Source organism: Mobula hypostoma, chromosome 29 (assembly GCF_963921235.1).
Source record: "Mobula hypostoma chromosome 29, sMobHyp1.1, whole genome shotgun sequence".
NCBI lineage: Eukaryota > Metazoa > Chordata > Chondrichthyes > Myliobatiformes > Myliobatidae > Mobula > Mobula hypostoma.
In genome coordinates this window covers 5,113,867-5,128,603 of record NC_086125.1, presented here as the reverse complement: position 1 = coordinate 5,128,603, position 14,737 = coordinate 5,113,867, and the positions used below count along the sequence as shown (strand labels likewise).

General features: G+C 48.1%; 1 protein-coding gene across 1 annotated transcript in view; it reads right to left on the bottom strand.

Annotated features, from left to right (window-relative positions):
* Nucleotides 1–126: 126 nt before the first annotated feature.
* Nucleotides 127–14,737, bottom strand: part of man2b1 (mannosidase, alpha, class 2B, member 1) — a 61,896-nt gene continuing 47,285 nt past the window's right edge. Inside the window, exons 19-24 of the mRNA XM_063035876.1 lie at nucleotides 14,015–14,102; nucleotides 12,053–12,133; nucleotides 8,961–9,185; nucleotides 3,817–3,966; nucleotides 2,010–2,112; nucleotides 127–400 (exon numbers count right to left, since the gene is read on the bottom strand). Coding sequence (XP_062891946.1) covers nucleotides 291–400; nucleotides 2,010–2,112; nucleotides 3,817–3,966; nucleotides 8,961–9,185; nucleotides 12,053–12,133; nucleotides 14,015–14,102 — 757 coding nt within the window. The 3' untranslated portion in view covers nucleotides 127–290. The remainder of the gene's footprint in view (nucleotides 401–2,009; nucleotides 2,113–3,816; nucleotides 3,967–8,960; nucleotides 9,186–12,052; nucleotides 12,134–14,014; nucleotides 14,103–14,737) is intronic.

The following is a 14,737-nucleotide window of genomic DNA, read 5'->3' as shown; positions in this document are numbered from 1 at the left end:
CTTAGCCTGACTTAACCTGCCCCAAAGGGAGGGAGGAACATGGGTCAATGGACGTTAATGGAAATGATCTAAAATATCAGCTGATTGTTTTCTTTCCTAATTTTTCCCACTGTAAGCGAGTGAGTGTAGGAACTAGTAAAAAGGGCCAGCCTTTGCTAATTAGAAGGCATTACCCAGCCAAGATTAAACGACCCTATTGGATTGGATTAGGAACATTACTCGTCTGTTGACTGTTTTGGCTCATCCTTGCAGTATTAGTATTCTCAGTGCGGGGTGGCCAACCCGTCTGGTTAGCCCTGACGAAAGCGAATACGAAAAGTACGGATTTCCATCGGATGGAGAGTCACATTGTGCGCAGAGACACTGCTGTGTCTGGAGAACGAGTTGGAGCCTTCCATCTCTGAAAAAGAGCATAGTGTCAGAAATAGTACAGACACTGTAGAGCAAGAATCATTTTGGTTTGGGCTGCTGGTTAGTTATTCCCAGTTACAATCGCATCGAATTCTTGACCAGCCTCCCAGCTTTAACTATTCCTTCCTGAGATTATCCAAAACTGCTCCAGTCCATTTGGTCACTAACTCCCGTGCGAGGTTCCTGGTCAAGTCACAGCTATTTTGCTTTCATACCCAAGCTGTTGCCGATTATTTCCTAAACTTTTCTGACCCTTCAATTCCTCTCTGGTATTTAACCCTGGACTCGAGGAAGTCCAAATTTAACTTGCACTACAGGTGGCCGTGTCTTCATTGTCCCTAAGCTCTGGAATTCGTCCCTTCTCTCTTTCTCCTTCAAGGCCCTCTCCTCATCCCATTTGGCCTGGTGTCAGTCGTCTGACGTTACTGTAGTGAGTCACCTTGAATTGCTTTACAAAGTTAAAAGATGCTGTATTTATATAGAAACAATTGAAGGTTTCCCCCAAACAAGCAAAATAGTTGGATAAGCCTTAACCATATTCTCCTAGATTTCTTTAATTCCAGGAACTTCAGACAACCTGGGGGGGGGGGGGGGGGGGAGAGAGAAGATGCCAGTGAACAGACACCTTATATCCAACCTGATGCCATGAATTTCAACTTCTCCTTTTGATTAAAAAAAAATTAGCCGCTCTATTCCCCACTCTGACCTTTCACCTCTTCTCACCAGCCTATTACTTCCCCTAGGTCCGCTTTCTCCTATGGTCCACATTCCTCTCCCATTCTTCTGATCCTGCCCTTGACCTTTCCCATTCAACTATCACCTTCCAGCTAGCCTCTTCTCTTCCCCCCCTCCCTTTTATTCTGGCTTCTTCCCCACTGCCCACCTCTCTGCCTCACTCACTCCCCATGATACCCATTGCCCGAGTGAAGATGGAGTATTTGGGGATGATGCAGAAACATGTTCTGTGGATGGTGGGAACAAAACTGGCAGCTGAACATGGAGCTGTCTTGCAGAAGGACTGGCCTCAGAGTTGCTGTAGAAGCAGAAAACCTTCAGGGTCTGAAAAGCAACAAACTTTGAAATCTGAAATGAAAACATGAGATACAAAATACCAAGGATTCTCAGCAGGTCAACCAGCAGATACTGAAAGAAATAGTTAACATTTTAACTTAATAACCCTTCATGACAGTAAGGAAAAAAGCAGGGATTAATCTGCCTGATTGGGATGTACGTGATGAGTTGGAGACATGACAATTGTTGCTTATACCGTCTAAGCTAGTCTGGCTGGAGTGTAAAGAGATAATAATTAACAATTATTCATCTCCCTCTCACAGATGGTACCAAAAGCAATCCTGTTACCTGGTGAACCTTGGTCTGCACCCCACAGCCATTTCCTTTGTTCCCTCCATAACTCCTTTCTGTCATGGAAAAATGAGAGACCGCCATTTTACCAGTTCTGATGAAGGGCCATTGGTACAGAATGTTAACTCTTCCCCAGTTCCAGTTCTGTACTGTGGGGGGTGGGGAGAACGGATATACCAAAAACATGAGGACAGGAGTTTCAGTGAAGGCCAGAAGCTTGGAACTGCAGTACTAACCTTGTGCGGTATTCCAGACAAACCTGGACATGTCACTTTTCAGCTGGTTGAAACCCAGTGACATTTCCTCCACGGATGTGATCTCAAATGCAGGAAACAAATGCTGGAGAGAGATGGAGACAAACTATTGTAAGTTCACTGCTTCCTCCTTCATAAGAAATAGAAGCAGAATTAGCCCATCACCTTTGCTCTTCCCCCTCAAGGCTTTGGTTGAAAATGTCTGTCTCGCAGTCAGCTCCCATGAGTGTTGAGTGGCCCATAGGGTCATAAAGCACATCACCAGCCCTTTGGCTCATTAATTACACAGACCATCAAGCAACAATTCACACTAATATTCTACCCATGCCTCCATCTGGCATGGAAGTACACGAGGTGCATGACTTCCCCTGCTTAAATAAACAATGGTTTTGCTCATCATATTTTGAAAACCTTCCCTTTCTCTGCTGGTACACAGCCCAAACCGCCACCACTCAACATAGATTTATCGTAAGAGCAGAACACATGGGAGCAGATTCAGGCCATCTGGGTCTGCTCTGGTATTCCACCACAGCCGAATTATTGTCCCTCTCAACTTCATTCTCCTGCCTTCTTTCCGTAATCATTGGCACTCTGACTAATCAAGAACCTATCAATCACCACTTTAGACATACTCAATGACTTGGCCTCCACAGCTGTCTGTGGCAATGAATTCCACAGACTCGCCGCTCTCTAGCTAGAGAAATTCCTCCTTATCTCCGTTCTAAATGGATGTTCTATTCCGAGGCTCAATCCGAACAGGCTGGAGCTTGAAACTCTCATCCAGCGCAGGCTGAAGAACTGTAGTTGCAGTGCCCTGTTCTGAGGCTGAGGCCAATCCCAATCTGTCAACTGGAACACCAAAGTAACACACAAAATGCAGGAGGAACTCGGCAGGCCCGGCAGCAGCTAAGGAGAGGGGAAAACAGTTGACATTCCGGGCCGAGACCCTTCATCAGGACTGGAAAGGAAGAGGGAAGACGCCAGAATAAAAAAGGCAGGGGGGGGAGGTGAAGCCAGATGTGTGGGAAAGGTTAAGGGCTAGAGAGGAAAGAATCTGCAAGCATAGGAGGAGGGGACCTGGGGGTTGTGACAGGCAGGTGAGAACTGCAGCCCTAAACCAGCTGAGGGAGCTCTGCATCATCAGTAATACTGACTTACGGATGAGCCATTAAGCAGAGGTCTCATCTACTATCAGGTAGAGGTCAAAGGTCCCATGCCCATACTTTGGCTCTCCTCCGCAACAATAATTTTTACCCAACACCATACCCGTTGAAATCCATTTGTGGGATCTTGCTGTGGATAAACAGAAAACAGGCCAGCTCTGCATTATGGGAGAGGGGTTGCGTTCCTGGAAAATGGTCCACAACACAAAGCAGTATCATTTCCATGTCTCAAGAAACACAAGCTGCAAAGGAGTGTCCCCTCCCCCACCCCAACATGTTCCATGAAAGCTAAGTGTTTTTCTCACATTTTTGTGTAGCGATATGTGAACTTGTTACCCAAGTGGCCATAACACAGGGGTCGTCTGTATCCATTCTCCTCAGGTGCAACTGACTGTAAATCACTGACTTTTGGATTGATCCAAAATCAAATACAAAAATGGTAGTCCATCATTCTGCTAAGTTTAGCCCAATTTTGCTCTCCCTACTTTAATTCTCATCTTACAGAAGCATAGGATAGATTTAACAATAACGGCCAACAGAAGTGCACCCCCCACCCCTCCACCACCACCTTAGCTCCTCTTTCTCCCCACATCTTAGCCACCTCCAAAACAGGGTGAGGAACCCACCTGCAGATCCACCGTCTGGGGTTTGGAGTAGACTTGGCTCTCTCTCTGTTCGAACTGGTGCTCCAGGCGAAGGAGGATGGACTCGGAGTCCCACCGAGCCAGGGTGAGGAGGTGGATGCTGTGTGGAAGCTCCCCCTTCAGGGCCGAGTACTGTAAATGTCAGGGAAACAAGATCCTTGTGAAGTTAGAGAGCAAGACTGAGATTCAGTTGTATTGCTGAAGAAAGTGCAGCACAGAAACTGGCCTTTCAGTAAGACCGAAGTTTATGCTCGGAGTGAGCCTTTTCTATCTCTCTCACCCCCTTCAGTGTTACCCATTGTTTTCTCCCGCTTGCGTTTATCCAAGTTTCCCTTAAACACATCTGTGGTATCCCCCTTAACCTTTCCTCAGTAGATTACCCTGGCGTGGGAATAGTTTCCTCATTTCCACTCCTTTTTGTTAAGATGACTGGAAGGGAAGTACAGGAGGCGGGATGTTAGGGGCAAGTTTTTTGTTAAAACAGTGTGATGTGTGGAAATTACTGCCAGGGGAGCTGGTAGAGGCAGATGCATCAGGGACATTTAAGAAACTCTTAGACAGGCACATGATAGAAAAATGGAGGCTATGTGGGAGGGAAAGATTAGATTGATCTTAGAGTAGGGTAAAAGGTCAGCACAACATTGTGGGAAGAAAAGGGACATATTCTGCTGTAATGTTCTCCGGCTAAAAGATTTTCCTCCAATTCTCAGCTAGATTTATCACTGGAAGTTCCTGATTATTTATTTATTAAGACACAGCATGGAATAGACTTAGCAACCTCCTGATTTAACCCCAGCGTAATCGCGAGACAGTTTACAAAGACCAATTAACCAAGCTCCTGATTTAACCCCAGCATGATTGCGAGACAGTTTACAAAGACCAATTAACCTACCAACAGGTACATCTTTAAAACGTGGGAGAAACTTTAACCCAAAACATTAACTTACACTCCCTATAGATGGTGCCCAACTATACAAGGATAGATAGGAAAGTAAGTCGTGAGGAGGATACCAAACGGATAAAAACAAAGATCATAAACCTGGTGAATGTGGGGAAAATGCGAGATTATCCTCTTAGCAGAGGAATAATATTTAGATGACTGGAGATCAATGAATGCTGCTCTTGAGATGTGGGTGCCTTGGTGCAATTAGTGCAGAAAAAGTTTCAGTATTGCTATAGATAAGGACAGGTATAGTCCTTGCAGGCGAGTCTTGGAGTAGGGCAAATTACAATGGCATCAGGCGCGAACTGAGAGTTAATTGGGAATACCTTTTCTCTGGCAAGTCCACATCAGACATGTGGAGGGTGTTTAAAGATCATCTGCATAGAGTACAGGAAAGGCAAGCAACACACACAAAATGCTGGAGGAACTCAGCAGGCCAGGCAGCATCTATAGAAGAGAGTAAAGTCAACGTCTTGGGTCAAATATCTTCAGTAAGACCGGAGAAAGAAGGTGTGGAGGGGGAAGAGGAAAAAGTACAAGGTAGTAAATTATAGGCGAAAGCAGGAGAGGGGGAGGGAAGAGCTGGGAAGTCGATTGGTAAAAGAGAAAGGGCTGGAGAAGGGGGAATCTGATAGGAGAGGACAGAAAGCCCTGGAAGAAAGGGAAGGGAGAGGTGATGGACAGGTAAGGAGCTAAGATAAGGGATGGGAATGGGGAATGTGGGATGGTGAAGGGGGGGCAATTGTTGGAAGTTCAGGAATGTATGTTCCTGTTAGAAGGAAGGATGGGGATGGAAAGATAAGAGAACCTTGGAGGTCCAGAGAGGTGATGAACTTGCGTCAAGAAGAAAAAGGAAAAGTATATAAATGCTTCGAAAGTTAGGATCAAACGGCGTACATGACAACTATAAAAGAGTCAGAAAAGAACTCAAGGAGGGATTAGTTTTTGAGGGTTTTGTTTTTGAGGGTTTTTTGATTTTTTTTAGATGGTACAGCATAACACTGTGGGCCAATGGGCCTGTTCCTGTACTGTTCTGTGTTCCATGTAAGTGGGGCTGGTCAGTCAGAAGCAGGCCTTCAGCTCATGATGATCATTGGATATGATCTATATTAATCCTATTTACCAATACTTGGACCCTGCCGCAGTGAGTGAACTCACTCGATACTTACAGTCTTTATTGTAAAAGGAATGGATTCCAGAAGTGGGGACAAAGAGACAGGACTTTAGCATGCTTAAACCAGGAGTAGCAGGTGCAGCACTGGCCGGCTTACTTCAGGGAGGGGACGGAGAAGGGTCTATTGGCCGGTTTACTTCAGGGAGGGTACGGAGAAGGGTCACAGGAAGAAAGATAACCACAAGAGATTCTGCAGATGCTGGAAAACTGGCAACAAAATACAGAAGGAACTCAGCAGGTCCGGCAGCATCAGTGGCAGGGAATAAACAGTCAATGTTTCAGGCCAGGACCGCTCAGCAGGACCTCGAGTAGGATTAAAGTTGGCTGAGGTAAGATTCTGAGGGATGACAAGGTAGATGCTGAGGAAATCTCCCGGCAAGAGAGTCTGGAACAAGAGGAGGTAAAATCTCAAGTCTCATTTAAGACTGAGGAGAGGAGGAATTTCTACTGTGGGTTCTGACTCTTCTCACAGAGAGCTGTGATCTTCAGCCACTGAGTCTATTGAAGATGGGGAAATATTTGCATTATAGTGTAATCAGTGATGGAGATGAGGCAGGAAGGTGTAGTTGACTGATTAAATCAGACACAATCTCTCTGAATGGCAAACACAAAATAATCTGCAGATGCTGTAAAAGATCAAAGCAACACTTTCAGTACGCTGGATGAACTCAGCAGGTCGGGCAGCATCAGTCAGAAACAATGAGTCGACATTTCGGGCCGGAACCCTTCATCAGGACTGAAGAATGAAAGATGGGGAAGGATTGGAAGAATGCTTGTAGCGTCAGTTGAAAGACCAATAATTTGAAGGACAAAGGGGTGGGGGAGGGGAAGCATTGACGTCATAACCCTGAAAACAATGGGTAGTAGAAGGAGGCGGAACCATGAGGGGGCTGGGGGAGGGGGTAGAGTGAAATAGGGATAGAGGAAGGGAGGGGGAGGGAATTACTGGAAGTTGGAGAATTCAATGTTCATACCAAGGGGCTGGAGACTACCTAGACTGTATATGAGGTGTTGCTCCACCAACCTGAGTTTAGCCTCATCATGGCAATAGAGGAGGGCATGTACAGACATATCTGAATGGGAATGGGAAGCAGAGTTGAAGTACCGGAAGTTGGAGAAACTTACAGACCTCCGAAATTAAGGAGGACACATTTCGCTTTTACGAGAAAAGACGCTCGCTTTAAACTTGTTTACCCCGAGAAACACTACCATGACCGTGAAGCCTTGCACGGGCAGGTGTGTGCGCATGTGTGGGGTGCGCGAATTGCAGAGCGACGCAGACACACCAACGCACAAGTATAAATGCTCACAACGCGTGTAAGTCACTTGCGTAGGTTACGGCATCGAGTTAACGCAGAAGTATAAATCAGGCTTAATTCTCCCTTACCTCTGTTTTAAAGGGTTACTCCCTCAATTCTGAGGCTGTTCCCTCTAGTCTGGATACCCCCCCCATAGGAAACATCCACCCTATCTCGTCCTTTCAACATTCAGTAGGTTTCAATGAGATCCCTACCACCCCTTTCCCACCCCCGCAGTCTTCTAAATCCCAAAGTTGCCAAACGCTCCTCATATGTTAACCCCTTCATTCCTGGAATCAGTTGTTACAGTTACAGAGAAAGTGTAGTGTAGGCAGATAGCAAGGTGTAAGGTCACAACGAGGGACATTGTGAGGTCAAGAGTCCATCTTACTAGGGAGCCATCCAGTAGTCTTAGAACATTGAGAAAGAAGCTGTCCTTGAGCCTGGTGGTATGTTCTTCCAGGCTTTTGTATCTTCTGCCTGACAGGAGATGGGAGAAGGAAGAAGAGAGAATGCCCAGGATGAGTGGGGAAGTTGTGAGGGGTTTCCATAAATCAGGCATTCATAACCCAGGGAGGGGCCTGTACAGGACTTCGCTTGTGTGAATATTAATGGCCCTTTGTTTGATCTGCCCACAAATGGGAAGTCTAAATCTACCATCATCAAACACTTCCAGAACTTTAAGGCCTCAGTCAGTTCAAGTCTCAGCCCCCGCCTTTTCTGTGGAGCCAAGATCAATGCATGAAAGCAAAGGTAATATAAGTGACAGAGAAGTTTTATAGTTATCAATAAGAGTATCTGCAAACACCTTGGGTGTTCTCTCTTCTGTTTTATATTGGGCAGAAGATACAAAGGCCTGAAACCATGTACCACCAAGCTGAAAGACACCTCCTATTCTGCTGTATCAGACTTTTGAATGGACCTCTTGTACAATGAGGTGGACAACTGACCTCACAGTCCATCTTGTTATGATCTTGAACTTCATCATTTATCTGAGCTGCACTTGACCTGTAGCTGAACGTTCTCCCTGTGGGTCTCCCCCCACAGTCTAAAGACACACAGGTTGGTAGATTAATCGGTCATTGTAGATTGTTCTGTGATTAGGCTAGAATGGGGGGGTGGGGTTGGGAGAGAGGGGTTGCTGGGCGGCCTGACTTAAAGTGCTGGAAGGCCGGTTCCATGCTGTGTCTCAATAAATAATAAACCAGCCAACACCAACCAAGCTAAATGTCAGCCACCCTCCAAAAGACCGCAGAGTTGTGAACACAGCTCAGGATAGCACTGGACCCAGTCTCCCCTGCATGGACTGTCCACACCTCTTGACACCCCAGTAAAGCAGCCAGCACAACCAAAGACCCCACCCTTCCTGGACATTCTCTCCTCTTCCCTCACTCCTCGGCAATCAGATACAAAAGCCCGAAAGCATTTATATCACCAGGCTCAAATACAGCTCCCATTTTGCTGTTATCAGCTTCTTGTATGATAAGATGGAATCTTGGCCTCACAATCTACCTCGTTATGATCTTGCACTTTATCATTTACCTGCACTGCACTTTCCAGTAGCTTTTACACTTTATTCTGCCTTAATGCACTACGTGATGATGTAAACAGTGTGCAAGACAAGCTTTTCACGACCTGACAGTAATAATAAAGCAATATTACTCCTGGCCATTCTAGAACAAGCCCCTAGCTGTTGCAAGTTGCAGGTTACCTTCTTAACGGGAGCCTGATGTTTGTTGTAGCCCACACTCATAACTGCCAGTGGGGCCATGTACTCTGCCTCTGCTTTCAGCCGGTGGAGCTCTGGAGAGTCAACGACCGTATCGAGGAAGACGAAGTGCTTCCCGCGCACGATCAGACCCTCCCCGTCGTAACCAGGCTCAGAAAGTGGCTCATCAACCCCTCTGTGATCGTCCTGCAGCAGCCTCCGATGAACCTGTTGGGAGATCGTACACAGTTTCAGCATAACAAGCTGTTTGGCCAATTAACGGCATCCCATCCGGACTAACCTCAGTTCCCAGCCTTTGCAAACTGGCTGTTTTAAAAACAAAATACGGCAGCAGCAGAGCGGCACGACTGATAAAGCTGTTGCCTCACAGCACCAGTGATCTGGGTTTGATCCTGATATTGGGTACTGTCTCTGCAGAGTTTGCAGTATCTCCCTGTCACTGCGCGGGTTTCGGTATCCTGCACGTTTCGATTTTGTCCCAGATCCCAAGGTCAAGTTGGTTGGTAGTTTAACTTGTAAATTGTTTGACGCCGCGGTGTTCGGTGAGCTTAGCAATGAGCTTGCAGACGTTTCATCACCAGTCGTGGTGATGTCCTCAGTGCACAGTTGTTGGTGTTTCTCTCTGGGAGCATTCGTGTTTATATCGGCCCCCGTTCCTCTGCCTTAGTCCTGATTGGCTACCCCTTCAGTTGACCTTTGAATTCTATTGGCTCGCATTTCTTTGGCTCTTAGGATTAGTAGATGGCATATATTTTGTTTGTTTACGTAGTTATCGGAAAAGAACCGCATTTCTAAAAAAAATTCTCGTGCCTGCTTCGTGTTTGCCTGTGCCAGAACCTCCGTGGTGTCCCGGTTAAAGTGGTGTCCTTGGTCCTCATGTACAGAGACTAGTGACAGTAGATCACGTCCCCGTACTGCCAGTTTGTGTTTCCGTACACAATTTGAGAGTTCACGTCCTGTCTGGACGACTTAATTCTTGTTGCAGTCTCCACAGCTGACCCTGTACACCACAAACGAACGGAGGTCTACATAAAAGCACACACTCCCAGAGAGAAACGGCAACAACTGTGCACTGAGAATGTCACCTCGACCGGTGATGAAATGTCTGCAAACTCACTGCCAAGCCCGGTGAGCACCACAGCATCAAATGCCTCAGACCGAGTTACTAATATTCATCACCTGTTAATAGTCTCTGTTCTGAGGGGAGAGGTGGAGTAAGGGTAGGTGAGGGAATAGGCTACAGGAAAAATGAGTGAGGGAGGGAACAGAACTGTCCTGATTTAGCATGCTCTCAATGGGCTGAATGGCCTCTGGCATCATAAAGAAATATGTGGGTTTCTCTCTCTCCATCTTCTCAGCAGTGAATTCCACACCCCACCCACCACACTGGGTGAAAATTTTGTTTGAACTCCCCACGAGTCCCCTTACAGACAGACACAGGTTCACGCCTCCTACTTGTCACAGCGATATACAGCATGCAAAAGGCCCTTCGGCCCATTGAGTCCATACTGACCATCAACCCCCTCCCTTACATGAATCCTACAATAACTCCATAGCTTAACACCCCCACCCATTCTCATCCTCTTCCCCACATTCCAGCACATATCCACACAACTTACAGTCACCAATAACCTACCTTTTGAAGGATGTAGGAACCTGGGGCACCCACAGGAACGGGGATGGAGATGGCGCAAGCTCCACACAGCCAGCACCCAGCACCCAGTTTGAACCTGGGTCTCTGGTGCGGGGAGGTAGTGGCTCTATGAACTGTGCTGCGCTCTCCATTCACGACTTTATACACTTAAAAATCACCCTTCTCCTCTGCCCCAATGTGCGGCTTCGCTGATCTTCCCTCACGGAGACCACCCTAGCCCCGGAAACTTCCTCAGATCTTTGCACCCTCTCTGCTGCCTTTTCTGTACCGTGACCAGGTCCGAACAGGGTGTCACACTGTAGTGGTCAGCACGGAGTTTCACTTACGGGCATGGAGCACACTGTCCACCGCTGGAAGTGCTGGGGGAACTTGGGGGCTCTAGCTGCTTTCCACAGGGGTCACTCCCTATACAACTCCTTTGTCCATTCGTCCCTCCCCGCTCACCTCCCTCCTGGTACTTACCCTTGCAAGCAGAACAAGTGCCACACCTGCCCCTACAGCTCCTCCCTCACCACCATCCTGGGCCCCAAAACTTCCCCTGCGAGTCTGTTGGGGTCATCTATATCTAGTACTCCCGGGTGTGGACTTCTGTATATCGGTGAGACCCGACGCAGATTGGGAAACCACCCTATGGTAGCAGAACGAAGCAAAGGTGCTCAAAAAGCGGGATTTCCTGGTGGCTACCCATTTCAATTCTACTTCCCATTCCCATACGCCAGTCCACGGCCTGCTGTACTGTCACGATGAGACCACACTCAGGTTGAAGGAGCAACACCTTGTACTCTGTCTGGGTAGGCTCCAACCTGATGGCATGAACATCCGTTTCTTCCAACTTCTGGAAACGGCCCCCCCCCCCCAGTCATTCCCCATTCTTGTTTCCCTGTCACACCTTCTCTTACCTGCCCATCTCCTCCCTCTGGTGCTGCTCCCCCTTCCATTCCTCCACGGTCTTCTGTCTTCTCCCATCAGATTCCCTCTTCTCCAGCCCGTTATCTCTTTACCAATCAACTTTCCAGCTCTTTACTTCACCCATCTCCCGCCACCTTGTACTTCTTCCTCCCCTCCCACCCCCTTATTCTGACTTCCAGTCCTGAAGAAGGGTCTCGGCCCAAAATGTCGACTGTTTATTCCGATCCTCAGATGCTGCCTGACCTGCTGAGCTTGTGTGTATCGCTCTAGATTTCCAGCATCCGTGACACCTCTCGCGTCAGGCAGCATTTGTGGAAGGAACCAGACAGTCTGGTGTCCGCTCAGCCCAAAACACAGACTGTCTAATTCCCTCCGTAGACGCTACCTGACCTGCATGAACCTGAGAACTGAGGCCCAGTCTGTGAGCTGCAAACACACCTCTTCTAGCTGGGTAGGAATTCTATTTACTACCCTGTCTCCTTGCCTGGGCTGTGAGTAAGAGGGTCTTTACCATGAGCTCTAACGAGCCATCTGTAATGCTGCTCCCTCCTTGCGATCGGTCCGTCAGCACAGTCAGCTGGATTTTGCCATCCTGAAACAGTAACGCACACGTTAGTCGATCCCAAGCTTTCCGCAGGGTAATTTCACTCCCCACCCCTCCTGTCCAGGCTGACACTCAAATTCTCAGCTCTGAGCAGACGTCATACGAGAGAGAGTTGCCTCCGTTGCCCTGGCCGTGTCTTAGTCAACACGGACTGCCCACTGGCGCACAGTCCAGGTTGAATGTTTGTGCTCCAGTGATCCAGAGAGGTGGCTGGTTAACGACAGATCCATTCATGGCAGATGGAGAGTGAAATAGTTAAATGTAGTGTCAGTAATGGTGATCACAGAACTGCACGAAATGACTAGTGTACGAAAGGGGATCGCCCATCCCAGCCCAGATCAGCATTGCACTCGGTGGCCACTTCATGAGGTACAAGCATCCAATCACGGGGCAGCAACTCAGTGCATGAAAGCATGCAGACACGGTCAAGAGGTCCAGTTGTTGTTCAGACCAAACTTCAGATAGGGGCAGAAATATGATCTAAGTGACTTTGACAGTAGATCAATTATTGGTGCCAGATGGGGTGATTCGAGTATCTCAAAAGCTGGTGATTCCTGTATCTCAGAAACTGCTGATCTCCTGGGATTTTCACGCACAACAGTCTCTAGAGTTCCAGAGAAAGGTGTGAAAAGCAAAACAATTAAGTTAATTACAGAGACGTACGGGTTAGTCACGTGGGTGGAATTGGGCCAGGGATGTACGGGTTAGTCACGTGGGTGGAATTGGCTCAGGGACGTACAGGTTAGTCACGTGGGTGGAATTGGCCCAGGGACGTACGGGTTAGTCACGTGGGTGGAATTGGCCCAGGGACGTACGGGTTAGTCACGTGGATGGAATTGGGCCAGGGACGTACGGGTTAGTCACATGGGTGGAATTAGACCAGGGACATACGGGTTAGTCACATGGGTGGAATTGGGCCCAGGGACATACGGGTTAGTCACGTGGGTGGAATTGGGCCCGGGACGTACGGGTTAGTCACGTGGGTGGAATTGGGCCCAGGGACGTACGGGTTAGTCACGTGGGTGGAATTGGGCCCAGGGCCGTACGGGTTAGTCACGTGGGTGGAATTGGGCCCAGGGACGTACGGGTTAGTCACGTGGGTGGAATGGGCCCAGGGACGTACGGGTTAGTCACGTGGGTGGAATTGGGCCCAGGGACGTACGGGTTAGTCACGTGGGTGGAATTGGGCCCAGGGTTAGTCACGTGGGTGGAATTGGGCCCAGGGACGTACGGGTTAGTCACGTGGGTGGAATTGGGCCCAGGGACGTACGGGTTAGTCACGTGGGTGGAATTGGGCCCAGGGACGTAAGGGTTAGTCACGTGGGTGGAATTGGGCCCAGGGACATACGGGTTAGTCACGTGGGTGGAATGGGCCCAGGGACGTAAGGGTTAGTCACGTGAGTGGAATTGGGCCCAGGGACGTACGGGTTAGTCACATGGGTGGAATTGGGCCCAGGGACGTACGGGTTAGTCACGTGAGTGGAATTGGGCCCAGGGACGTACGGGTTAGTCACATGGGTGGGATTGGGCCAGAAGAGCCTGTTACTGTGCTGCATCAAGTAATGGAGTGAAGAGTCCGTGCTTACCACGGCCACACGATCCTCTTCCCTGTGTGTGTGGGGCAATGGCCATCCCTCCAATTAAGGAATTGGCTTATAGTTCAAGTTCATTGTCAGAGACTAACTCACTGTGGCTACACATTTCATCTTTAAAAGGGCTGAGCAGAATATGTTATTGTCCCTGAGAGCTGTCTGCAAAATGTAACCACTCTCCAGAGGTACCTGGTGCATTTGAGTGGCAGTATAAAAGGGGAAAAACCGTTACCCCAGCTGGAGGATACGAAGCTACCTAAAATGAACCCAGACTTACCTCCACATAGATTCGGCTATTTACAGGGTAGTAGTTCCCAGCCACTGGCTCAGTTTGATTTAATTGCCACGTTGGTCGATAGTCTCTCCTTGAAGGCAAAAGAGTCATCATAGAACTCAGTCCAGATCATGAAGGATTTCCTCTCACTCCACCCATAACGAGTGACCACTATACTAAATTCCCCATTTAGAGTCAGAGAATAATACAGGCCCTTTAGCCCATCTAAGCAATGCCGACCAAGGTGACCATCTAAGCTTGATCCCAATTTATCCTGTACCCCTCGGAAGTTTTCCATTCTGTGTGTGTATCCAAATGTCCTTTAAATGCTGCTGTTGTTCCGACATCAACCGCTTCCTCCAGCACCTCGTTCCAAGTGCATACCACCCTCGATATGAAGTTGCCTCTCGCATCCCTTTTAAAAATTTGCCCTTTAACCTTGGACCTATGTCCTCTAGTCTTTGTTCCACTTCCCTGGAAAAAGACTGTGCATTCACCCTGTCTATGGCCCTCATGACTTTTTTTGTATCTCTGTAGGACCATAAGATATAGGAGCAGAATCAGGCCATTTGGCCCATTGTGTCTGTTCCATCATTTCATCATGGCTGATCCAATTTCCCTCTCAGCCCCAATCTCCTGCCTTCTCCCTGTATCCTTTCTTGCCCTGACCAGTCAAGAATCTATCAACCTCTGCCTTAAATGTACCCAATGACTCGCTTCCACAGC